Here is a 26,272-nt window from a genome sequence, read left to right as displayed (position 1 = left end):
CAGAAAAGCAATGCTTCAACCAAAAGAGGTTAAAGCCACGCAAAATTTGATGTTAAAGGAAGGAGGATCGGCCACAAATAACTGCGCATCTCCACACAGATGTTTGACCAAATGATCTCATCCTTCTTTCACACTTCAGCAGATCAGTGTGGGCTAATCTTTCCCAGTCCATCCATCTGCATGTGGAATGTGACTTATCTGCAGCGAAAACACTCCTCATCCTCAGCTTTGTCTAGATGAAAAGATGATTCATTGTTTTTATTTGACTAAGACACGAGTTAGAGGCGTAAAACTGTGGCGGAATCTCTTTGTCTGGAAGCATTGTCTCCTGACGTGCTCACTAACTGATCCTGTTGTGTCTATTTATCTGTGTGTATAACCGTGTAGGCATTTAGGATTAACTGGGATAGGCCAGGGAGTTTGGAGGTGTCCAGTGTCCTATCCAGTGGGGCCATGCTGTCTGCCGGACCCAGATGGATGTCTTCTGTCTGGCTGCAACCTAAAAGGCAGCAGGTCCTCCAGAGAGGTGATCCTTAACGACAAGGGACGTAACACGATATAGAGATGTCTTGGCTGAAGCAGCTACATTTTACGCTTCACGGAGCCTGCACCCACTTGTATCGCCTCGCTGTAAACATCCAGGGAACTCACCGCTGGGACGCTGAAGCTTGTTTAAGCGCGAGTGTGACAAACATTTGTTATTTCTCACTTAACACCAAAACATCAAGGGCTTGCACCCAATTTCGTGGCTATCTCTGAAATCAGAGACAAACAAAAACACTCCCGCCTCCTGACATTGCTGCGTTTGATGGAGGGTGAGCAGAGAGGCAAAGCAGCGGAAAGGGGGCATGGAAGGGCGGTATTCCGCTTCGACGAGGGAGGCGGGTTCCTGAATTCAATCCTTAACAAAGCTGTGAAAAAGGGAGGAGAATTAAAGAGGGACGACTTCAGAGAGACAATCTCCTAAGTCTTGAACTGAGTGTATGTGTTTACTCACCCAGCTAATAACTCTGTACAGGGGGCACAGCCTTACGCTATACACCCGGCACACACGATCAAGTGGAAAGGGATGGAACGTCACTTTCAATTGCACCTCAATTTGAAGGTCTGAATGAATCTCATTTGCCTTCCCTTTAAATCCAGTGGCCTGTGTAGGTTGGGTGTTATCCAAATTCCAGCAGGAAAGAGGAGCTTATCCTAACCCCCTATACTTTAATTGTCCACACAAGAGACATTACAGAGCGTGGCGGGGCTTACGGGCGAACAGTGTGAGTAGATTAGGACTGTAAACACAGACCTTACTCAGCTATAGGCCCCGTGTGACAGCGTATGCCGCTGTTTATGTGGGATAAGCTATAATATACATAAATTTAACTGCCCGGACCCTGGATTCTAGGCCTTTTGAAATCAACTTGCACCACAGGCTATTATTACGGTACACATGCTAAAGACACCCATTTTTTGCTGATTCATTAAAGAGGACACAATAGACCTACTGTAGTTTTTTATGCAACCTTTCTCCCGATGATACCACAGAGTTTCATGATTTTAATTGGACTTTATATGACAGACAAGTGAGAGTTGGAAGAATAGGCTATACATTTTGCATTGTTTTATAATAAAATCTGACAAGGGTTAGTGCTTGCTCCTTGGCCTATAAAATGCTTTTATTTGTGTAAAGCTTTAAAACAACACATTTGGACAAAGTGCTGCACACAAATGGAAAATAAAAACCTAAAAGATGTAAAACAAAAGGAATTGAGCACAAAACAAAGCAATGAAAGTCAACACCTCAGGAGACAGAGATGGCTTAACATTGTGTGAGTTTTTATGCTGAATGTGCAACATTAATTTATTAGCTTAGGGGTAAAAACTGAGAAAGAGTCTTAAGGGAAGAAAAGATGCAGAGGGCTGAAGCAGATCAGACAAAAACATTTGGGGGATCACCAAAGATGTAAAAAAAATTTTAAAACAACAGGAAGGCGATGAGGCAAGGCTAAAACTTAGTTGATGTAATTTGCATTTCTTGTACCAGCTAGTAGATGCATAGCAGGATTTAAAACCGGCTGAATATAAGCCATTCTTTACTCAGGCCAGAGTAATTGTTTTCTCAAATTCCTCAGAGACCTCACTAAAATGGCTGTATTTAAACTTATAATTTGATTTAACATGGGCAGAGTTAAATCGTAATGACTTCTGAAGGAAACTGATTGTGCTTGTATGTATTTTTCGCATAACAATAAAGGAGGCAAAATAAAAATGGACCGCAAACGTTTCCGTCTCCTATTTATAAAAACCATATAAATTGAAAATCTCAATGATAAACACTGAAATTTGTGACAAAAATGTGAAGAATGCCTGTATAACTTGTTTTTGGATGTTATCCTCTGATAAAATAAACTTACCAAGGATGGAGACCTTACTGAGGAACTCTTCATACATCTTTCTCTTTCTCAGAGTACTTCCCTGCAAGAAAAAGAAAAACACCACATTAACTTATTAATATTGCCATAAATCAACTAGTAGTGCATCAAATTACTATTTCATTATTCTGCTATTTACTTCAGTCTTCTTGGAGTGGCTCGGTTTCAAAATGCCCATCCTGATTTATTTTGCAATGCTTTTTTATTACTAAAGATTAGTAAAAGTAAGAGTCAGCCAAACGTACAATTAGGTAATCATATTTTAGTTTCTTTTTTTTTTGTATCTTGCACATCTCTAATGGCCATCCATAATAGAGAAATAAACGTGCAGTGCTTACAAAAATAAACAATAATACAAGTTTATTTAAGATTGACATATTATAGTTCATGGGGTCATGCTTAGGGAAGTTTGTATGGAATATGGGTTAAGGTTTATTGCATGTGTGTGTCTGTGTGTGTGGCCTCCCCCGCCCACCAGGCAGGGGACTTTCCCCTCCCCGTCTATGCCACGAATATCAGGTGCTTTCTGACAAATCCAGACCCACAGGACCCCTTCCCTAACTATGTTTCTTCTTCACTGAGCAGAGCCACTCAGGGATTCCTGCATCATCAGAAAAAAGAATCTTCGGAGAAAAAAATCTTCCCAAGTGAGTCAACGTCAAACTGAGGATCGTAAACAACTTGATTAAAGGAATTGTAGACTGCTCTGCCTCCCTCCTGGATGCATGATTTGAGTGTGTGCAGGCAAGTCTGTTTTTAGTTCTGCCACTTATATTATGTTGCTATCTTAGCGGGGACACATTTTTTAGCATTAAGCGAACGTATGCGGTATCCTCTACTCTGAAACTTTCACATGCAGATTAAAACCCACACCAATAGGCTCTGCAATGTTCACAGCCTTTCTGCAAAGCTTTAAGATTTTAAATGCATGTCATGCAAACCTAAAAACATATACAGTATGTCTGATTTATGTGACTGCAGCAGGACCGGCAGGGTGGGCCAAAGTAATGTATGTCATGTAGGACTTGCATTTCCAAGTTACTAAATGAAAAATACGACACTCTCAATGACAGATTTTCTTGCACGCGTCTACATCGGCATCTATCCTAATCCGTCCTGTCTACATGGGAGGGCTCCAGCACACGACCATGACTAAAAATGTCCTACTTCTCTACTACCTAATGTGTTTGCCATTCATGTGGTTAAAGATGAACCAGCCTTTTTGTCTGTTTGCTGTCTTTGAGGTGGAATCATCAAAGCCTTGAGGTGTGGAGTGAAGCCAGACTAATCCAACTGTATCTTAAGCCTCATCTGTATCACCTTCATCTCTATCCAATGTGACACATCACCGCTCTCTCAACCTTCATCGCTCCTGGTTTCTTTGGTATAATTTACTCTGGTTTCCTTTCGTCTTCTGTTCTGTTTGTTGACAGTGGTCTGTCAGTTTGATAATGGCTTTGGATGTAACTGTGTCTGTTTAAATACCAAGATGACACAGCAACGCTGGTATTGTATGACTGATGGCAACACAATAGGGAGAGTGTGTTTACTACAAGGACTGGTATTACACTGTTTGCTCAACTCTTGAATAAGGAAAGTGGTGTGATGTGTGGGTGTAGTAAGGTTTGAAGGGAGGCCTTGGATTTGCTTTACAACATCAATACAATGACATGTTAGCTTTGTCAACATGTTCATCATTTAAAGTTGTTTATTATAAAGCTAATAATTTGATAATCAACTTATTTTCTTGGCAGAGATTATGGTTGACCAACCGGGCTACCAACTATTTATTCACCGATCAATCTAACGATAAAAGAAGTTAAGGTAGTTGAAGACATTTTTACTGGACGAAGCTTTCCTGATTTGTATTTCTGTTTTTACAAACTGTATTTAATTATTAATATGATTAGATTACTTTTCTATGAAGAATATTTTTGGGGATTTGTCAGTGAAAAGTGATATTTAAAGACGTTTTTCATCGCTAACACAGATTTGGCTTGAAAGTGGGGGAACTCTGTTCATCTCTCGATCCAATTTTCCTTCATGAGTCTTAAAAAACATTACGTAGCCTTGTGTCCAAACAATGCAAAAACATGGTTGAAAAGTAAATGGTGAAAATATGCCTCCATAAGGACATCCATTGATGTATACATATGGTTGAAAGATGTTTAGGGTGGATAAAAGGGCCGACCAGGTCTGATTTTCATTTTCTCAATTTAAGCTAAATTTACACAGCCTAAGATAGTATGCATTTTAAATATATTTTGTTGGCTAAATAAAGACAAGCACCAACAAACAAATAGCAAAACATTGTCTCAGCGGAATTTTTTAAACTGTACATCCGTTAACCTGTAGGGAACAAAGATTGCAATGCCTTTGACATTTTATTCCCATCAGTTAAGATAATTCCAGCATTTCATTTGTAAACATGTTGCAAACACACACTGCAGTGTTTCATTTGACAGTAACTTTGGTGTAGCTGCGATCTGATTTTATTTATTTCAGTTTGCATATGCTGTTTGATCTAAGGTAATCATCTGCTTGCTGTCCAAAATCATAGAGAGTGGTCCCCTCCGCAGGGAACACCATAATAATACAAAACAGATCTATTTGTAAGCATAAGCTCTTGTGTTTGTAAACAAAATCCTGTAATCACGTAAAATATGCGATCATTTGTTGAAGCTTGTTCCTGTTCCTGTGTATACCAGCTCTGTGTGATACACTGAATTTTTCACTGACTACATAATCAGGTGTTTCATCATACTGCAACCACATATTGGTTATGTTAATATAATTATTTTTATGTGCACTCATCTAGTTTGTTGTTAACCAATAAATTCTGTATCTGCAATCAACTGCTTCTGCACACCCATAGATTAGGGGCAGAATAGGTTTTGTTGCTTGGACTGAGTGTAACAAAGGAAAGTTAGGCAATATTTAAAATGTCCATTAAAACCATACCGACTGATTATTAATCAAGCAGTATTCACACTGTTTTTGGTATACACACAGATGCTGAATATCTGAAAAGCGGACTGGAGTAGATCTAACTGCAACAGATGTGAAACATCAGAACCTGTTGGATGTATGTATAATTCAGGGATCCACCAATGTTGCATACTTTGAGTGTTCGGATAAAATTAAAAGTGGTTTCTTTTAAGATTATAAAATTAACACTGTACTGCTGCATAGATATGTCTAAAATTTAGCAAATCAGGGCTATTTGTTGTTGAAGGAGCTCTAATGAAGACTCTGGAGTTGGTTTCTTCAAAAGTGACAAAATATACCCAAAAAAATGCAATACCATAAAAAGATGGGTATCTAATGTTGAACCTAATGCCAAATATAACTTGAACCAAGATCAAACTGGCATTCTAGCAGATCAATGCACAAATTTTAAGGTTATGTAACTGTTTTTGGTTGAATCAACTGGTTCAATGCTTAAAATCCCAATTCTTTTGAATGAGGCTTTGCCTCATTAAGCCTCAGTTTGGCTAACATTATTTAGCTCCTCCATTGTGGTGTGTTTTGGTTGGACATCATGTTGCGTTATTTGAACAGATTACTGTTAACAGGTAGAGAAGCAATTCTTGGGGTCTCCTGACTTCTATGTACAGTATGTTAATGTATCGACCACAGGGTGTAATGGTTGTGCTCTTAGCTGTGTCACCTTATGTATCACTGTTACTAGTGTATAAAAAGTTATTAAAATTACATAAGGAAACAAGCTAACCAAGCAGGGGAGCAAGTAAAGCCTGAGGGAACAACAGATTTATAATACAGGGGGGCAAACCCAACTACACTCAATCATTCAACCCTTCAATCAATTCACACACTGATGGTGGTGAGCCACACTATAGCCACAGCTGCCCTGGGGTGCGCTAACAGAAGCAAGGTTCCTGTACATAGAAAGAAGACTGTGACGAGTATATGTAAGCATGATAGTTATTAGCTTCACCTACTAGTTTCATTTAATTTTAGCTTAAGGGTCTATTGAAATTGATACCTAAAATGTGGATTGATTTTTTTTTATAAACAGCCATGGCACTATAGAGAATGGATCAAAGCAATGGATATTTTTTGAAGCATTAGTTCCTTTTGTGTTCTTACTGTGCCTCTACGTGCAAAGTGTAAGTTTTTCCTAGTAGGGAATCCTGATTTTTTTCATCAAATTTTGTCCTACAGCATCCACTGATCCATTTTCAGTATCCTCCTCCTGATCAGGAGTGGCTGACCATAACCTCTTAACCCTTTATAGGGCAAGTTACCATTTTTGATAACTTTCATACCCCTTAAAAATTGAGTCGTCCCCCCCCCAGTGAGGTCTAGAAGCACAAGATCTATATCCAGCCATTCAGCAAAGATACTGCTGCATTGCTGTACATCTTATTTTGGCATTTGACCTATTAGATGAGCCCTTGAATGATATATTACCTACAGTAAATGAAGTTGGAAAAAAAAAATTAAGTCAAGAAAAGAGGTAAAAAGCTAATTGAAAAGTTAAAAAGTAAAGTTAAAAATTTAATAAGCCTAGTTAACAATTATATTTAGGTTTATAAACTAAAAAATGTAAGTGCCAGTATCAGCATTAATGCCTCTAAGGTTATGTTTCATTTACTGTGTTTTTTAAATTAATTTCTGATTGAAGAACTTTTATTTTTCTTAATATATTTGGGCAAGTTGGCATTTCTTGTTATTACATTAATATTTGCCATCAAAATATCCATATTTTTTGAATGTTACAAAGGTAATCAGGTCTTTTCCTGGATTCCAATAACACTATTGGCTTGAAATTTTCACTGAGTAGTATTTGAGAAGTATTTCACTGAGTGCCCTATAAAGGGTTAAGTCAACAGGTTTGTTAAGTAACAGCTTAGAATTTGGTTATAATTGAATTAAGTGTTAAAAGATTTCAAATGTTTGTCAAATTACACTAATATGTTTGTCTTGAAATCAAATTAATCATTGTTAAAGGTGGAAAATCTCACTTTATCTTAAAAATTTAAAGATTATGAAGACAAAGAAGACAGAAGAGCAGATGTTCAAAAGTCAAACAAACAGAAGTGCCAGCGCACCTTTCAACCCCAGTGCTAACTAACAGCAGACACAGCGACTCAGCGTAATTTTTCACTGGGAAACACACACATATTCTTACACAAAGAGAGAACGCTCATTGTGTTGGCTGAACACGCTGCCAGAATACCACACTTTGTAAAAACAGCTTTACAAATCATTGACAGCAATAATTAACAACAGGTTGATGTAATTGAATTCTGTTTTCAACTCCTCTACCCCCTCTTCTTGCTGCTGCTGCTGCTGCTGAAAAGAACGAAGGAATGAGAGCTGGAGAGGGCGAGAATCCTCTCAAAGAAAGGTTACCCAGGCGGATTGGGCCGTCACTTTAACTATGCGCTTAAGAGGGGACCTGAGTGCATGGCAGATTGCTGCCAACTTTACAATGAGCTTGAATTCCACCTTCTTAAAAAAAATTTCTTCCAACTCAACAAGCTCTGACATAGCAAAATCATTTTTACTGCTGGCAATAATTAAAATTTTGATACACACAGGAATTGGGAGGGTTAATCGGTGTCTGACTAATCTATTTGAGTTGAAGCGTTAGGGACGTCTGAGATCATGTTTAGCAAGCAAGGGGGTCCCACACAGACAGACATGTGCAATAATTAGTCATTCCAACAGCACAAAAATATATATCTGAGTGCGACAGCCAGGGCAGAGCACCTAATGTTTCCACTTTAAACATTTAGACATTCCAAGCAGATAAGCTCCCGGAGTGGGAAGTGCATGTACAGGCATTAGGAATGACCCTTTCTCTCCCTTTCAGGCCCCACACACTCCCTCTCCGCTTTTGATTTTTACCCTTTCTTCATCTAAAAAGAGATCTAGGAAGATATCAAAATGGGAGGATAGATGTGTAAGCATACATCAGTGGGCGTATCTCCATGAAAGCAAGTATTGTAAGTGTTTGAGAAGTTTTAAGTGGTTAAGTGGGAGGAAATATTAAAAGCAAAAGAGCAGGAAAGATGAGTGTTGAGGACCTACTGCAGAATATGTTCGGTGTGAGTGCATATATGATCCCTGCTTCAGCATTCACTCAGTATGAAATATTTTCTGCGTTCTGATTGTTCAGTGTTACTCTTTTTTATATTAGAAATGCTTTAACTTAGAGCACATTTTTAACTAACTAAATAATTAATTAATGTTAAAAAATATTTTTGGTCAACCTTGTTTTATGGCAACATGGTTCTGTGTAGAGAAATGTTAAAGCTTCTGACTGTGATGGATTTAATTTATGGATATAAGAGCACGAAGGTATTACACATTATCAGATTTTCTTTGTGAAAAAACAAAAAATGAAGCCGTGTGTCACTTTTATTTCACTACTCTTGTGTTGGTCTGCAAAAAAAATATTAAAAAAGGTCAATAGGTTCGTAGCTCTGATGTGATAAAATGTTAAAGGTCACAATTATTTTGCAATAATACACAAAACCAAACTATGCTAGCTGAATAATAAAGTTTTTCATCATTTTGGAGATTTGGGCAGTTCAGTTTAGGAATTATGATGGCAATATTTGCTTCACTCCAACAGGTTAAACTTAGGTTCCATATAATATAGAGAAGACTTGTTTGAGTTTCATACGTACCATGAGGATGCGGCGGTAGCTGTCTCTGTCGATGCCCCACAGCTTAAGATCAGTTTTGGCCTTAACAGTGGCAGCTCTGGGAGTGCCATAGATCAGGGCCAGCTCACCAAAACTTCCTCCCTCACCGATGTTGGTCACCAGCTCACCATTCACATACACCTACAGAGATAAAGAACAGGTAAGGAGACTGCCTGTTCCCAATGATACAGAAAAACTGACGGTTTCAGTCGGAGTTTTCTAGCAGTCTGAATTTACTCTAAAGGCCTGAATCTGGAAGGCATTTAGCATCAGATCCAACAGAAAATCGGAGCATATGTGCCTGAGGGACTTAGAGCCCATTGCTGGTTAGACTGCATACGATCCCACACAGATAGGCCCCTGGTCTATTCTGATCAGAACTTCCCAGCGATTCATCAGCAATGTTATGAGTCTGATAGGAATAGTGACTCAGTGTCAAAGTAAAACACATCCGCTTAGGGTAAAATACAATCTAGATTTCAAGTTAAATCACCCAGTTTTGAGCTGGTTGGAAATGGTGAGTGGAATAGTGCATTTAAAGGAAAAAGAGTGGACTCTGACATACATAATAAATAAAACAGTTCAATAAACAGTGTACTTTATCTGTGGTAGGAACCCAGGATAACAGAAAACAGACAAAGTAAGAAAATTATCCTCTTTGAGCAAAGAGGGACAATGTTGGATGCGAATGGCTTATCGCACTCCTTTCTTTTCTGAAATTGTAAAAAAAAAAAAAAAAAAAATCTAAAAAATCCAAACTTACAAAAGGCTTTAAGAGAATTACCTTTTAGTGCCATGTCCAGTTATGAACCATCCCAAAGCCTCTGGATGCTTTTTGTTTTCTATTAATTTAATCTTTAAGAGCAGCAGGTTGTTCATTTAATACAGCGCTGCTTTGCATAGTTATTGACAGCCAACCTCAGCATTACATTTACATTTAAAAATGGCTGATACATTTTTTTTCCCGTAATTTTTATAATCTGACCCGGTCAAATGCGGGCATTGTTCCAATTTTTGGGACACAGGGACAGAGATGAAAAACGTTGCACAGTCCTACACAGATCAGGATTTGCTCACCCTATGCATGGTAGGAGTTTCTACATGCACTGCAGCCGCTGTGACATGGAAAAAAAGTCAACAGAGCTTGCAAAGTTAGATGCATGCAGCGTTAGCAGGCCTTAAGCCTCTAACAATTTCCATTAAAACAGAATCTATCCGTTCATTCTCTTTTCTTTCCTGCACTGAGTTTGAATTCTTTCAGGTCTATCCACAAGTGAAGGGCATACACACTGACCCTGTCGACCGGTTACAAGCAGACACATGGGGAGTTCTATTTAGACCAGCCGGTAGAGATCTACAGACAATACGACCTCAGCGAGGCTCATTGGGGTCGTCTCTGGGACCGTTACGGTTTTAACTGTCAACACGCCATCCACTATCTTGTTGACTTAATAACACAGAGAGAAAGGAGGGAGGGAAACAGAAGGAGGGTTCTTTTTTTTTACTGCTCACTGCTGTGAATTGCCAGAATTGTTGGAAGCCATTATTCAGACTCTGAGGGGAACCACAGGGGACCCATCCGTCACTATAAGCTGGATTGGGTTCAAAGGGATGCAGAGTGCTGACTGTGGTTACGTCAAGCCTTAAGAGAACAATTATCCGAAAGTTGCAAAAACGTTGCATTAGAGTATTTTTGGTGGTGGGACTTTTTTTTTTTACAACCATTTCCAACCCTGTTCTCAGGTAGTAATTATTTTGTCTTTACAGAAGGACCTGCAAATAACTACTTTCATTCAACTCCCCTAAATATTTGCTTCAAATCTATAAACGGAAAAGGAATTCACTTGAAGTTAAGGTGACAGAAAGTACAGCACTGCAAAGGAATATAAAAATAAACCATTTTTGCAACATTTACATATGTAAAATATAACTCAATCTAAGCATCAAGTTGTCTGGGTGGTAGTAGATAGAAAGCAACATTAAAAAAATTAAATAAACAAAAGCATATGACAGAATAAAGCAGAAAAGTGTGATTTATAATGAATTTGTTAGCTTTAGAGCTCTCCGATGTTCTACACAAAATAAGTTAAAATAAGTAAGTTTAAAGCACTTAATCCAATGTTTGACAAATTTCTTCTAAGACAATTTCTCCAACATAAAAGCAAATGTCTTCAATTAAATGGATTTGTGTACAGACATAGACTGGGTTGCATTAGTAGCAACTTTCAGGCGGTTTATGAGATGCTGGCAAATTTACACCCCGTCTAACGACAGACATCTCTACACTCTCATAACCTCTGCAGTCTTCTTGATGCAGTTTAGTGCCAGGGCTGTGGCTAGGAGGCAGCCGCTGTCTGTGAGGGTTGTGAGGTAAAATATATGTAAAAGAGGGCGAGGTTTAGCAAAGGAAGGAGGTGAGGTCGAGGATAGTCTTCCCACAGCTCGGGTGCAGGCAGAGAAGAGTCTGTGGGAGCAGATTCACTAGCGAGCAGGACACATCTGGTTTAACACATCGAAGGAGGAGCAACCGAGGCAGACCAAAGCCGCAGCTGCAGGATGCTGCAGCTGTTGAGTCGAAACGCCTTTATGGAAAACTTTAGGAACAGGTGGAAATATTGAAATTCAAGCTTAGGATGTGTTAAAATAAAATGCAAAACACAAAGCAATCATAACTAGGGTCACAAATTTGAAGGAACATTTAACAAAATAATTAGTTCGTGGTAAGAAAAGGAAAATGTAGCCATTGGGTTTCATTTACCACAAGTGATATATTTAATATCTAAATATGTTCATGAAATATATTGCCAGATCTTTTTGCTTGTATCTCCAAATTATTAAACTCAGGTGTTGCAATGACTTCCCAAACCACAGGGGATGAAATCCAGAAAGTGCAGCCCTTCCTGAAAGAGTGGATCACTCTCAGGATGTCTCCGAATACTCCACAATCAACTGGTGGTGTCATTATAGCAAAGCTGAATAGACTGAAACTCGCAACTGTGCAACCAAGTAGTAGGCCGGTTTAGAATCAGAGCAAATCTGAGCAGGGTCACCAAATGTGCAGATCTGAGCAAACTTTAGAAAAGCCAATGGCTACAGAACCCCAATCATATCATGTCTTCGGATTACCGCAGGATTAGTCTAAAGAAAACTTCATGCAAGGGTTTTTATAGCCAAGCAGCTGTTTCCAGGGACTGCAGGTGCAACGATAAGCCTCTGATGGATTGGTGTAAAGCTTTGGACTCGACAGCAGTGGAGACATGTTCTCTGGGTGGACAAATGCTGCTTCTTTCTCTGAAAATCGTATGGACAATTAGAAGTTTTGCAGCTGCAGGGTTAAAGCCTCGCTGCACTGCGCCAGCTGTAAATTTGGTGCAGAAAGGATCATGGTGGAAAAATATTGAAGGAGACTAAAACTTTTGCACAGAAATGTGAATAGACAATGTCTCGACAGGCTTAGTTTGGCTTTCCCATGACTGCGTGATGTATTGTATTTAACGTATTGAAACAGTTACTGTTTAGCAAGATATCTTAAGAGATTGGTAATCAAATGTCTACTTCAGTTCTTAACTTTTATCTAAATAAATTGCATGAAAATTGAATGATATTTCATGAAAAACTGTGGTTCAATTTCAGATGTGTCTCAGAATATTTCAGGTAACTTTTTTATTCACATCAATCAGACACCACTGAAACAATGGCAGTCAAATCAGCAGAAGTCCTATCAAGGCCCTATCTCAGTGCCGTGCTTCCTACTTTTAATTTAAAAAGGGTTGCTGATGCTGGAAACTTTAAAAAGTGAATCAACCTGCCTCTCTCTCTCCCCTCTTATCCATTTTTTCTTTGTTGTTGTTTTTACTCGTTGCAGTAAGCTGATACAGGTCACTTCCTGTTTAACTTTCCACCAGCTCCTGTTTTATCTCTCCACTTAGGTCTATCAGTGTCAGGCTAAAGACAATAGATGTACTCAATTTGGGAGCCTTCACAAGGCGCTCACCTCTAAAGTGCCACGTTCAGATTGTCATCAGACCAGAACTAGACTTTGAACAGGACGAAACATGAGGGCAGTTATACAAACCAGCCCATTTATGCAGGGGTGCAGTTCTGTCTCGACATGACTGGAGAAGGAAGAATTTGAAACGGGGTCACTATCTTGTTTTATAAACTGTCTTTGGGATAAGATGAGTGAAGACTAACATACATAAACATCACACTGAAATGTGTTTATTTTAATTACCTTCGTATACAGATAGCATATAATAAATAAGTATCCCTTAGACATTTGACCTTCATCTTTTTTTGTGATTTCAAGGAATTAACAGACCTTCCCTTTATTCAGCCTGTATAATGCATAAAAAAAACTTTATCATATTGTATTTTTATTTTGACCAAGCCTGACCATTGACCACGATTGTGATAAATGGTTAAATCTAGTCCTTCTCTATTAACTAATAAAGACTAACCTATTGCACCAAAATACAAGTGCTTGATTCAGATGCCATTATCAGTATCAGCAAGGACTTTATGAATGATGTGAGAAGAAGATAAGTGATTAAGAACGGTATTTAAAATTTTGCTTGTTTAATGACCCTAACAGTATCTTAAAAACATTAAGACATCACTTCACATCTTTATACAGACATCTTTTCTCGGGTCCCCTTTCAACTGCATGTCGACATTGTTTAGACAGAAGGCAGGACATTTTACTTGAGGGTTTGTGTTTGTGTGTGCCGGACACTTACGTCCACTTCACCTTGGTCAATCACATAGAAGTTGTCTCCTTCATCGCCTAAGAGGAGAGAGAAGGGATCGTGAGCTTATAAGAGCAAAGGAAAGCAAATGACAATGCAGTCTGACTAACTCCATTATTTCCTATACAACGTACACTTTGCTAGAAAAGGCTCTCAACATACACACTAAATCATATTAGATGGGAGTTATGATTATTATGTGCAACAGAAAGGGCTAGCCTGCAATTCGATGCATTTATTACAATAAAGATCTAGAAAAAAGTCTCTAAAGAGGCAAGGAACTCAAGAAGCTCAGCATGCTACAGCTACATTTTGCCATGATTTAGTATTTTTGGAATTGTTATAGGATAATGCAAAACTAAAAGTCTGTCTAATATATATCTCTTCTTCATAAAATGAAAAAATAACATTTGTAGTTCGTTATATTCTTTTAAATTAAAGGGCTTTAAGCTTCAGGGCACATACAACAGAGCTCCCGCCTCCTTGAGAATACATACTTCACAGGGCATGCCAATAACTTACAAAAGGACTGTTGCCAATAAAAAAAGTTGCAGTAACGGCCGTGTTCATTACTTTGGTTTAATAGAGGAAACTTTGAAACATAAGTGCCTGAACATGCAAGCTTTAACACCTCAGTGGGTTGGACCAGAACAGTACAGCAGCGCCTAACTACAGGTGGTTGCTTCATTCATTGTGGTTTTTATATAATTGACAACCAAATGTTTTATAAACAAGGTTTAAACAATGAAATGTGCTCCAACTGTGTCACTTTCATAGAAAAGCTGTGCATTTAAAGAACAACTTTAAAAGTGATGAATGGTGTATGAGGTCACCATCTTCTAAAAACATTTAGTCTAAATCAGGGAAACACTAAACTCAAATATAAGTGAATTAAGATGCAAAGGGGGTGAAATGACTCTCAATGACAAGTATCTATAACAATGCGAGATTTTGGTAAAAGCAAGGGTGTGACTGTGTGTTTTTGATCTAAGTTCACCTGAAGACCTAAAAGGTGGAGAGAACCATGTGAGCAAAGTTCACAGAAGTTCACACGGCTAATTAATACTGAGAGGATTGGAGGGCTCGTTAATCATAGTGCCCTATTTGTCACACGAAATGTTCGTTGTCTGTCTGAAAGCCTACCCCTGAAAATACCCTAAAGAGCCGTGCACACACATATATTCTGAGAAACCTGCTGCAACCTGGCCCTGCTGTCATTTTTCTTCTTTCTCTCGCCTTCATCTCATCTATCCCTCTTTCAGTTTCCTTTAACTGTGTCTGTCTTTTCTTGTACTCTTCCTGTCTTTTATCACTTTGGTGGCCAGGTCTTTGTTTTGCGTCTTTCGCTTAAGAGTGCAGGCAAATATTTAACCACAACCTCCACACACGATCACACACAGGTATAGGGAGGCACACGAGCTAACATACTTTGTGCGGTCTTGTTTCAACAGAATGTAACTTCATACATATGGATAACTTTCTATGGCTTTGCCCCAGACAACATCATGAGTAACATCTTGGATCTCTTGGGTGTTTTATTCCCAGAGTACCAATCATTTGGGTTAGCACAAGACTGTTTAAATAATATGATTAATTGATTAAGTAGTAATAACCATAACGTTATATCCAGTCCTTTAGCATTTCTGTCTGACTGCAGTTTTGTTTTGTCAACAGTGGTAAGCACTATTGCGCACCTGCCTATATCTCTACTCGGAGATGAATTTTTGTCTGTCTTCTGCCACAGTTGTGTTTTTTTAAGGCACGTCAAAAACCTTCTTGGCATTAGCCAAATACACATTTTAGTACACATTTTCTAGCAAATTTTAAAAAGTACTAATAGTATGTTGCACTCAACACTCCATATAAACGTAAAGTAATCTCATGCTACACTATGCAGATGCTCTGTCTGCAATAAAGAAACTATCCAACCCAAGCAGACCAATCAAAAGTGCCACTGATGTAAGGGTAGACAGATCTATTATCTTAAAGGAGAATTCCGGTTTTTAACACTTTTAGCCCATTTTCTGTAGTGTCCAGGATGAAATCGAATGATCGACACCAAAATTTTGACAATTGGTCCTGTCTCTGCTTTTTGGCCCATGCAGAATCCCCCCCTGGCTGCTTCAGAATGGCTTCCATTGTGCATGTCCGATAATGTCCTTAAAACAACCTTAAACGTTCTTTTTTTTAAATATGCTACTCACCGGGTCGTCAGCGATGTTCAATGACGTTCCAAAAAAAGTTTCATGAAGAAAAACCGTTCCTGTCTTGTTTTATTTAGCATTTTGTAAATCCCAGAACTATTTTTTCCGATACATCACAACCGCTTATAAACTTCCGCTTCCCGTTCGAATCTGAAGCGTTGCACACTCCAGACCACTAGTTGGCGACGGTATCCTCTACCGTCAAACTCAAAGTCCAATATGTCCTCCTCAAGAATCCACCTTTCGTATTCCATTTTCAGAGTTTTTTAAAGTGTTTAACAGAGACGTTAGCACCTCGACGTCAGAGTACACAGAGTGAAGCATAAACACTTGGGCCTTGCGAAAAGACTACAACTAAGTGTAAACAGGCCCCATTTCCGTTTCCGGTGGCGGAGGGATATTGACTATTCCAACAGAACTCAATGGGATTTACAAAATGCTAAATAAAACACTACAGGAACGTTTTTTCTTTACGAAACTTTTTTTGGAACGTCATTGAACAGCGCTGACGACCCGGTGAGTAGCATATTTTAAAAAAAGAACGTTTAAGGTTGTTTTAAGGACATTATCGGACATGCACAATGGAAGCCATTCTGAAGCAGCCAGGGGGGGATTCTGCATGAGCCAAAAAGCAGAGACAGGACCAATTGTCAAAATTTTGGTGTCGATCATTCGATTTCATCCTGGACACTACAGAAAATGGGCTAAAAGTGTTAAAAACCAGAATTCTCCTTTAAGAACTAAGCTAAAATAGTTTAGCAATTCTGGGACAACCTATATACTATTATATATATATATATATATATATATATATATATATATATATATATATATATATATATATATATATATATATATATATATATATATATATATATATAGGTTATATATACATAACCTTTTTTGCTGATTGATTAACCAACTTTTTGGGGTCTTCTTAAAGTTTGGTTAGACCATAGAACTTTAAGCCCAAGATGGTCAGGTGATTTAAGGTAGGGCTGCACAATATACCCCAAATAAATCATTACTGCAACATAATTACATAATATGTATATTGCAAAGAATTCCTTGGACTGGATGAATGTTAATTATCCAAGTACCAATACTTGGTGAAATTTGTATAATCCAGTGCATAAACTGGAATACAGAGTTAAAATGAAGGTGTAAGATGGTCAAGTAATTAAGAACCTGCATCTAAGTGAAGCTACAACTAAGTAATTGAACACTAAAAGGTAAGACATTGACTGGAAGGTTTTAATAATACTTTTTTATATGATTGATATTGAATTTTTTTTCTTTTCAATAGAAAATTATAACTATAAAAAGTTGTACTGTTATAGTGAAAATTACCAATATTATCTCATATTGCATATGTTTTTTTTTAAATATTGGGCAGGCCTATTATCATTCATTTAAAAAAAATCTAACAGTTCACAATATTTCAGTCTGGTACACATGATTAAACAAAATAGAAATGAATAATTTGAAACCAATAAACTCACTATTTCACAACATTTTGCTATACTTCTTCTCATTTAGAAACACATAAAATGAGTGGTTGTTGATTTTTTTATTTACATAAATAGTAAGATTAGAAATCGTATCTGGACTTATATCATTTAGGGACCAAATAAAGTTTCAATGTTAAAGTTTTACACCTTTAACAAGATACTTCAAAGTTATCAGCTGATGAAATCAAAGATGGCAAACAGTAAAACAATTTTAAATGGCTAAATAAATGCTGCCCAGTCCTTAGAACTACAACTGTTTTTTAGGTCTATAAGTTGGGTAAATATCTGGAAGTAGGGTTGGTTATTTGAAGCTCTACAGTAGTCCAAACACTAGCTATGACATCAGTACTTTATATACCACTCTCTGCAGTGTATATAACAATTGTCTGTCTGGGTCTGGGGGCCCAGCATAGTAAGCTAGACTTATTCTCACCAAATTAGGGCTGATATACTCCCGAAAGTTGCGTTAAGAGTAGGTGGGGAGCACCCACAGTTATTCTTTAGCTAGTGCCTGTTTGGGAATATTTATCAGCGTGCTCCACAGCTCCATGTGATTTTGTGCAGGTGTTAACATTACCTAAAGTGGGGGATTTTCAAGAATGTGTGCTTTTCAGGGTTTTAAAAATATGTGATTAAGTTTGCTACAAGTTTATGAGAGGAAAATGGGGGGAAAGCAGTATGGTCCTCCTGGTCTGTTTTTCTTCCAAGTCCAAGGATGACTAGGATGGAGGTTTGATTGCAAAGCACTGGAGACCTAACAAGTGGTGCAGGTTCAGAGGAATGTGTGAGCAGGGCAATGAGAGGAAAAGGGAGTGGTGGCATAAAATAAACATGGCCAACGGTGGCGGTGCAGTAGATATATTCTTTGAGATAAAACTTTTGTGGATAATCAGTAAAATTGGTGTCTTAATAGCTTCCTTACTATTAAAGTGGTTTAGTGGTAAAAAGGGAAATTCTTATTTTTCTTTTTTTTTGTGGGGGGGGGGGGGGGGGGGGGGGGGGGGGCTAATTGCAACAATATCATAGAAATTTTATGTCACTTCAGATTTTTTCCACATTTTCTCTTGAAAAGACATCAAAAGTTATTTTATACTGGCCTTTATTTACTTTTTTGCCTCTACTTTTTTGTTGCTGTTGTTTATCTTTATCTCTTAAAGGTATGACATAAATCAAATTTGCCTCTTACCGAATATAACAGAATGAAGGCTGGTTGTAAAAAGCAACTGTTAAGTCTTACTACAATCTGTTTAGATCTGTTCCAGTGTAATGCTGGCTGTATGTTTAAGACCATTGTCTGGCAGCAAGGTCAACCTCAGCTCTCGTCTTTGCCAGCCTCTAACATGCTTTCCTCTATAATTTTCCTGCATTTAGCACCATCCATCTTCGAATCCATAATTAGCTTCTTCTTATAACACAAAGGCATTCGTCTCAGCATTTTGGTTGTAGTTGAATTAGGTTATATTTGATATTCTAATGGTATCTGTCCTTTCATGTTTTCAGGTTGGACTTTCTTTCAACACTAGCTCTCATTTGGAAAGTACGTATAAAAAAATTTGAGTACATAACGAATAAACAGCCTCTTAACTCGTAATCATAAAATGAAAAAGCTCAGGAGGATCTGTAAACTTTTACACTCTCCTACAAAAACTTATCATGTACTGACTCTTCATTACTTTACTTTATTTGATCTATTTTCAAATATGCCCTCTCACTCACTTGTCTGCTGCGTTTGTGGATTGTTCAGTCGTCTTACATCACAGTCATCTTGCATCAGTACAAGTGTTTGTATTCATCTATATGCATCTACCTTAAAAAATACCTTTGGATACTTCAGCTGTGAGTGTTAGTTTGGGATGTTTTTTTTTTTATTTTATCTATTCTTTGTCTTTTTCTGTTTTATTTTTTTGTTGTTCTTGTTATTTATTATTATTAGAGGTACCAGGAATTTCTGTCTTGGTAGGTTTGCAGGTATGCTGTTTTCAGTTCATTTCTAAATTATTATGATTTCTGAGATGTTGAAAGTCTGGGATATTTGTTTTATTACCAAACGCAGCCTTAAAGCAGTCAACTTTATCCCAAACCTGTCTGGTATATTCCTCTTATTTAATAGGGTGCCAGTCAAACCATGTGATATGTAATTTTTTTTTTGTTCCCTTCACCAATTTCACACCAAACCTTTGCAGCACTTTAACCATGCAAGAGTCCGTTTTCTGGGGTAGATCCCACTGCTATGAATCTATCAACCCCCCTGGCACTGTTAAGATTTCTACAGACCCTCTAGTGGTTTCCTTGCAGTGTAAATGTGTACCCATCCCAGTGCACCAAAAGCAGGAAGACAGAATGTGACGAAAAGCAGCACGTTTAATTCAAAGAGAAAATAGATGTAGAATAACTCTTAGGGCTACGTGGAGTATTGATGAGGAGCAGCTGTAAAAATATATTTGAATGCCAAAGAAGCAACAAAAAATCACGAGACCAACTTTTCTCCTTATCATTTTTCTTCTTCTACATCTGGAGCAATGCTGTCCCTAAAATAATCTGTTGCAACAGATGCTTAGCCTGACCTAAAAAGGTAAAACAAAAGTGTCTAAAAGAAAGTGTAATTTTCTCAGTTTTTCCCCAAATCACGAGACTGATCTCTGTAAATGGTCTTTTTGTGGCTGAATGCAGTCAGCTTATATTTAAGGACAACAGGGGGTATATGAAGCCCTCTAAGTAGATAAATACCAATGTATACAATAATTAAGTTTTGTTGAAAATTTCAAAACAATTTCCCTGACTTTTTTATTCATTCCATAACCTGAAAAAGCCAGTTGAATTTGGCTGCTGTATAATAAAACAAAAGGTTCCAGAGGTGCAATTATTTTTGCACAACAGATATGAAAATATCTTTCACATTACATTGCACCATGTTTGTACTAACCTTGCTGGATGACCGTTTCCCCTGCAATGTGGGTGACCGGGAACATGGCATCAAATATGTCACTGCAAAAAAGAAAAAAGAAAAAGAAAAGAAAATTAAAGCTATTGTGCTTTTTTTTCCACATGTTTTTTCTGTACATTCTGAATTCCATATATATGGACCCACAGAGAATGGTGTTATCGAATATGGACCAGAAAGCCTTTTACTGCAGCTGCACAAAAGTCATTAATCAACGAAAACTATCCCAATGAAGAACTTCACACAAGCCTCCGATCAAAAACTAACTGATGATCTCCAATGGTGGATTTTACATGGCGCCATCGCTACAAACTCGTTTTTATCCGTTATTAATCAGGCTGTTTTAAACAAGTATCCTTTCTGCGGTCTGTCTGAAAACTTGTTCCATGTTTTTATTGAATGCACAAGACTGAAAACAATTTCTAACCTTTCAATGAGAGTTTTTAGTCTTTTTGTGACAATTTTTACAAATGCTCTTTTTATAGGAGGAGTTTCCGAAGACAAAAGAAATACAGGTGCTGGTCATAAAATTAGAATATCATGAAAAAGTAGATTGATTTCAGTAATTCCATTTAAAAAGTGAAACTTGTATATTATATTCATACATTACATACAAACTCATATATTTCAGATGTTTATTTTGTTTAATTTTGATGATTACAAATGACAACAAATTAAAATCCCAAATTCATCATATCAGAAAATTAGAATATTGTGAAAAGGTTCAAAATTGATGGCCCCTGGTGCCACACTCTAATCAGCTAATTAACTCAAACCACATGCAAAAGCCTTTAAATGGTCTTTCAGTCTAGTTCTATAGGCTACACAATCATGGGGAAGACTGCTGACTTGACAGTTGTCCAAAAGACGACCATCGACACCTTGCACAAGGAGGGCAAGACACAAAAGGTCATCGCTAAAGAGGCTGGCTGTTCACAGAGCTCAGTGTCCAAGCACATTAATAGAGAGGCGAAGGGAAGGAAAAGATGTGGTCGAAAAAAGTGTACAAGCAAGAGAGATAACCGCACCCTGGAGAGGATTGTGAAACAAAACCCATTCAAAAATGTGGGGGAGATTCACAAAGAGTGGACTGCAGCTGGAGTGAGTGCTTCAAGAACCACCACACACAGACGTATGAAAGACATGGGTTTCTGCTGTCGCATTCCTTGTGTCAAGCCACTCTTGAACCACAGACAGCGTCAGAAGCGTCTTGCCTGGGCTAAAGAGAAACAGGACTGGACTGCTGGTGAGTGGTCCAAAGTCATGTTCTCTGATGAAAGTAAATTTTGCATTTCCTTTGGAAATCAAGGTCCCAGAGTCTGGAGGAAAAGAAGAGAGGCACTTCATCCACGTTGCTTGAAGTCCAGTGTAAAGTTTCCACAGTCAGTGATGGTTTGGGGTGCCATGTCATCTGCTGGTGTTGGTCCATTGTGTTTTCTGAGGTCCAGGGTCAACGCAGCCACATACCAGGAAGTTTTAGAGCACTTCATGCTTCCTGCAGCTGACCAACTTTTTGGAGATGCAGATTTCATTTTCCAACAGGACTTGGCACCTGCACACAGTGCCAAAGCTACCAGTACCTGGTTGAAGGACCATGGTATCCCTGTTCTTAATTGGCCAGCAAACTCTCCTGACCTTAACCCCATAGAAAATCTATGGGGTATTGTGAAGAAGAAGATGCAATACACCAGACCCAACAATTCAGAAGAGCTAAAAGCCACTATTAGAGCAACCTGGGCTATCATAACACCTGAGCAGTGCCACAGACTGATCGACTCCATGCCACGCCGCATTGCTGCAGTAATACAGGCCAAAGGAGGCCCAACTAAATACTGAGTGCTGTACATGCTCATACTTTTAATGTTCATACTTTTCAGTTGGGCAACATTTCTATAAATCCTTTGTTTTTATTGGTCTTCAGTAATATTCTAATTTTCTGATATGATGAATTTGAGATTTTCATTTGTTGTCATTTGTAATCATCAAAATTAAACAAAATAAACATCTGAAATATATGAGTTTGTATGTAATGTATGAATATAATATACAAGTTTCACTTTTTAAATGGAATTACTGAAATCAATCTACTTTTTCATGATATTCTAATTTTATGACCAGCACCTGTAAGCCAAAGGCCCGACTTTTACTTTTTTTAAACAGTGAAGCAAAGATGGCCATTTACCTGTCCCGTAGAGACAGACTGCAGGAGGGACCTCACCTTGATGCCGCGGTTCTGTGGAAGTGCAACGTTAAAGCCAGAATAAGGCTGGAGTTTCACTTCCACAGAGCCACACAGAACATGGAGGATTTTATTCAGTTTTGGGGTTTTAACAAAATTTTATGTTGCTCTTCATTTAATGATTTTTAGCTGATACTTGTTTTTACCTTAAAAGTGATTTTTAACTGACACTTGTTTTATGTCAATTGTTTATATGTTTGAAGTGAGTAAATAAAGTGCTGTTAAAAGTCAATATATAACAAAAGACCATGTATCTGAATTTCACCCAAAATATTTCTCTGTCAATTCTGGTAAACTGTCTGCCACTACAGAGAGGAAAGCACTGCCTGGTTAATAACCTTTACAGGGGGAGTAAAGTAAAGTTGCTGACCGGGACTGAAGATGTTAGTGGTGGTAGGAAGGCTTTGAGGAGCTCATCAACCCAGCAGCAACACCTTCCCTGGTGAAAGGAAAGGCTGGATAATTGCTCATCACCCAGTCTATAATCACCAAAGTGGTTAAAAACCTCCACAGGCACTCTGTGAATACAGAGTAGAAGGTCCTTTAATAGCGGCCATCCAGTCTCTATACGAGCGAAGCAGGTGTCTGATCCACATTGCTGACATTAAGTGGAACCTGTTCCTATTGCACCTTGGACTCTGGCAGGGTAGCCCACCGTAACCGGTCCTATTTAAAAAAGTTATGAACAGGACTAGAAGGGTCCTGGTTTGGGGACCAGCAGATTTCATCTCTGCTCCAGCCCAGCAGGTACGAGCGCCTGTTAGACTGCTGTTAATGGTGCAGTTTAAATGCATGAAGCTTCAGAAGATTAAAGCTCCACTTCTGGAATGTGTTGGGACAAGAAACATTATCCTTTTCTTCCTACTCTCTGAGAGTCTGTCCGCCTCCAGGGGTTTATTTTGTTCTATCTAATCAGTTTTATACAGCTTGTCTTATAGAAGAAAATATAGACAAGCAACTAACTATAGGAATATCAAAGACTTAGAAAAACTACTGAGTGAATTTGGAGCAAGTCTGAGCCCGCTCTAAGTTATCTCTCTATATGTGTGTGTGTGCACCATTGAATGTGCATGTTTAGGCCAGTATGTCTGAATCTGAGTTCATCCAGCCTAAGAAAACACACAGGTTTGGACAAAATAATGTGTGGGTGAGGGATAACAGCATGCTCCCTAACCTGCAGTGCTCTGTAGTGAAAAGAAACACAAGATACACATAAAAAATTGGGAGAGAAAAAAACAATATGTCAACAGATGTTTCAGGGAGATCTAAGGATGTTAGTGAGTGGTTTGGACGAGAACGAACCATGCTGGTATTTATTTATGTGACACAGAATAGAAAGCAGACTTAAGAAAGTGGATTTCAGCCAAATACACCCACAGGTAAGCCCAATGCACTGCAGCTGGCCACTGACTCACACACATGCACACACTTCAGGAAACACTCACACATGTCCAGAAAGTCACGCTCACGCTTTGAAGTGTGCAAGCCCTAAATACAAAAGATGCAAAACCCTCATATATGTAATGATGTGAAGAAGCTGCACCCATACGTGTTCCTTTGCATGTCAGCACACCATTATTACACATTTGGACAAAAACAACAAACTTACAGACATCTATTTCTGATTAAACAAAACATCCTGGATGGCAGGATGATGCGACATGAGAGCCTAAAAGCTTTGATGGTGGTTAGTCAGAGCAACATCTGCAGGACTGCCCTCAGTTCTGCACACATCTGTGACCACCTGCGCGTGGTGAAATCTGGAGTAGGAAGCTTTGGAAAATAAGTTTCAGGTTTCATGGTGAGATAAAGTGATGCTGTATTAAAAGTTTTTTTTATATACATAAGTGAGGGTTTTAACATAGTTATAAAGAAGTAAAAATGTTCTGGATAGAGCGGGTAACATAGGGGCCAGAGAAGGGTTTTTTATTTCAACACAAAACCGAGGCGGCTTCTTGTGAGTGGGTGTCCAAATGATCAAAGAAAAACCAAACCTGTGTTTAAGTAATTACACTTGACCACCTCTTTCTTTCTATTCCCCATCTATCTGCATCCATTCAGTGAATGCATCAGTGAGCAGAACAAAGATAATCATGATGGTAATTACTTCCCCTCGTCTCTGCCCATCGCTCCCTTCTCAGTCACTTTTCTTCCTTCCTATACCCTCTGGATTTCCCCGTTTCTCCTTTGATTCATCTGGCCCCACATTTTACTCCCACCCTTCTACCTAATGCCCCCTCTCTGTGTGTCCTACATGAAGTGATTAATCTTGTCCTTTCCGCTACCTGTTGCCCCTGCCTGACCTTATGAAAAGACAGAGTAACTCCACCGACAATGGCTGTGCAATTCTGACAAAGACAGATAGTAAGGTGGTGAGGCAGAGACACCTAAGAAGGAATTGTCATGATGGTGGTAGTACTGGGAAATTCATCCCAATCCAAAGCTTCTTTCATTGTGAGATAGCACCAGGGTTCCTTGAATGGAGGGACAAACTATTTTATTGAAGGGGCTGATGACAGACCGAACCCTGATGCTCAAAATAAACTTAGTGTCCAAATGTCCGCCCTAATCACTATATAGGGCACTATACAGTGGTTATCCCATTTTAAATACGTTTTTGAACGTTGAGTTTGAGGCTTTATAGAATAGACCAAAAAGAAAGCCTTGTTTTGGCTTAGAAAACATGCAAAATGAACCGGACCAATGGGTCTGCCACCTAGGAATGGGGGTCGTTTGGGTTCTTTGTTAGCCTACAAAACCCGATACCTGTCTATTTCTCTGAAAGTGGGGTCATTAGGGGGAATTGCTGGTCTGGCTGAACAGGCGGGATGTTCTGTTCCCCTGTAGGGGGTTGATGAGAGCTATTATTGCAACCCCCACCCAATACAGGGGAACAAAACATATCTATAAAGTCTCAAACTCAATGGTATTTTTTACAATTTTAATTGAAAAAGCTTCCTGAATGGCAAGCGAAATGTCTTCAAATGTGGAAACAAAGTCCTGTGGATTGTCTTAACTTTTTTGGAATGACTACGTCCTGGATAACTGAGAATCTTCACCAGTCCAGTGGATAAAAAAGTAGTGGACTTGAAATTTCCCACAATTCATCTTGAAGAGTATTGATCATCCATGGTCACTAGACGAGCAGATATATCCCGGAATATCCTTGCAAAGCATTATCGGATATGTTGTCACAGCAGCCCGTTGTCGCTATAGATTGTCACTATCCTATCTAATAACAAAGATGCCGCAGGCAACGTGCAGGAAAGGCAGATTCACATGATCAACAGGGAGCAAAAAGTAGTAATCATCTGTTCGAACAGTTAGTTAAATGAGTTCACTATAAAGTCTACTATATAATCCCCGCTCTATAAAGTGATTGAGGGATCTAGGGGTTAGGGCAGAGGTTTGAACACAGCCTTCATATCCCTAAATGCAAATATATAATGTACACAGGGAGACATTAATATTTAGTTGATTTTAAAAACGATACATGTGGATATTATAATGTAACTACCACACTACA

General features: G+C 38.5%; 1 protein-coding gene across 2 annotated transcripts in view; it reads right to left on the bottom strand.

Annotated features, from left to right (window-relative positions):
• Nucleotides 1-26,272, bottom strand: part of prkar1b (protein kinase, cAMP-dependent, regulatory, type I, beta) — a 90,846-nt gene that overhangs the window by 15,669 nt on the left and 48,905 nt on the right. For both annotated transcript variants that reach the window (XM_038270086.1, XM_038270088.1), the window contains 4 exons: nucleotides 20,490-20,551; nucleotides 13,843-13,889; nucleotides 9,086-9,244; nucleotides 2,406-2,466 (listed from right to left, as the gene is read on the bottom strand). In XM_038270086.1, the coding sequence (XP_038126014.1) occupies nucleotides 2,406-2,466; nucleotides 9,086-9,244; nucleotides 13,843-13,889; nucleotides 20,490-20,551 (329 nt within the window). The remainder of the gene's footprint in view (nucleotides 1-2,405; nucleotides 2,467-9,085; nucleotides 9,245-13,842; nucleotides 13,890-20,489; nucleotides 20,552-26,272) is intronic.

Source organism: Cyprinodon tularosa, unplaced genomic scaffold (genome assembly GCF_016077235.1).
Source record: "Cyprinodon tularosa strain WSP-4 unplaced genomic scaffold, ASM1607723v1 ctg75, whole genome shotgun sequence".
NCBI classification, from domain to species: Eukaryota; Metazoa; Chordata; class Actinopteri; order Cyprinodontiformes; family Cyprinodontidae; genus Cyprinodon; species Cyprinodon tularosa.
The sequence above is the reverse complement of the archived record's forward strand: the minus strand, read 5'-3'. Positions and strand labels throughout refer to the sequence as shown.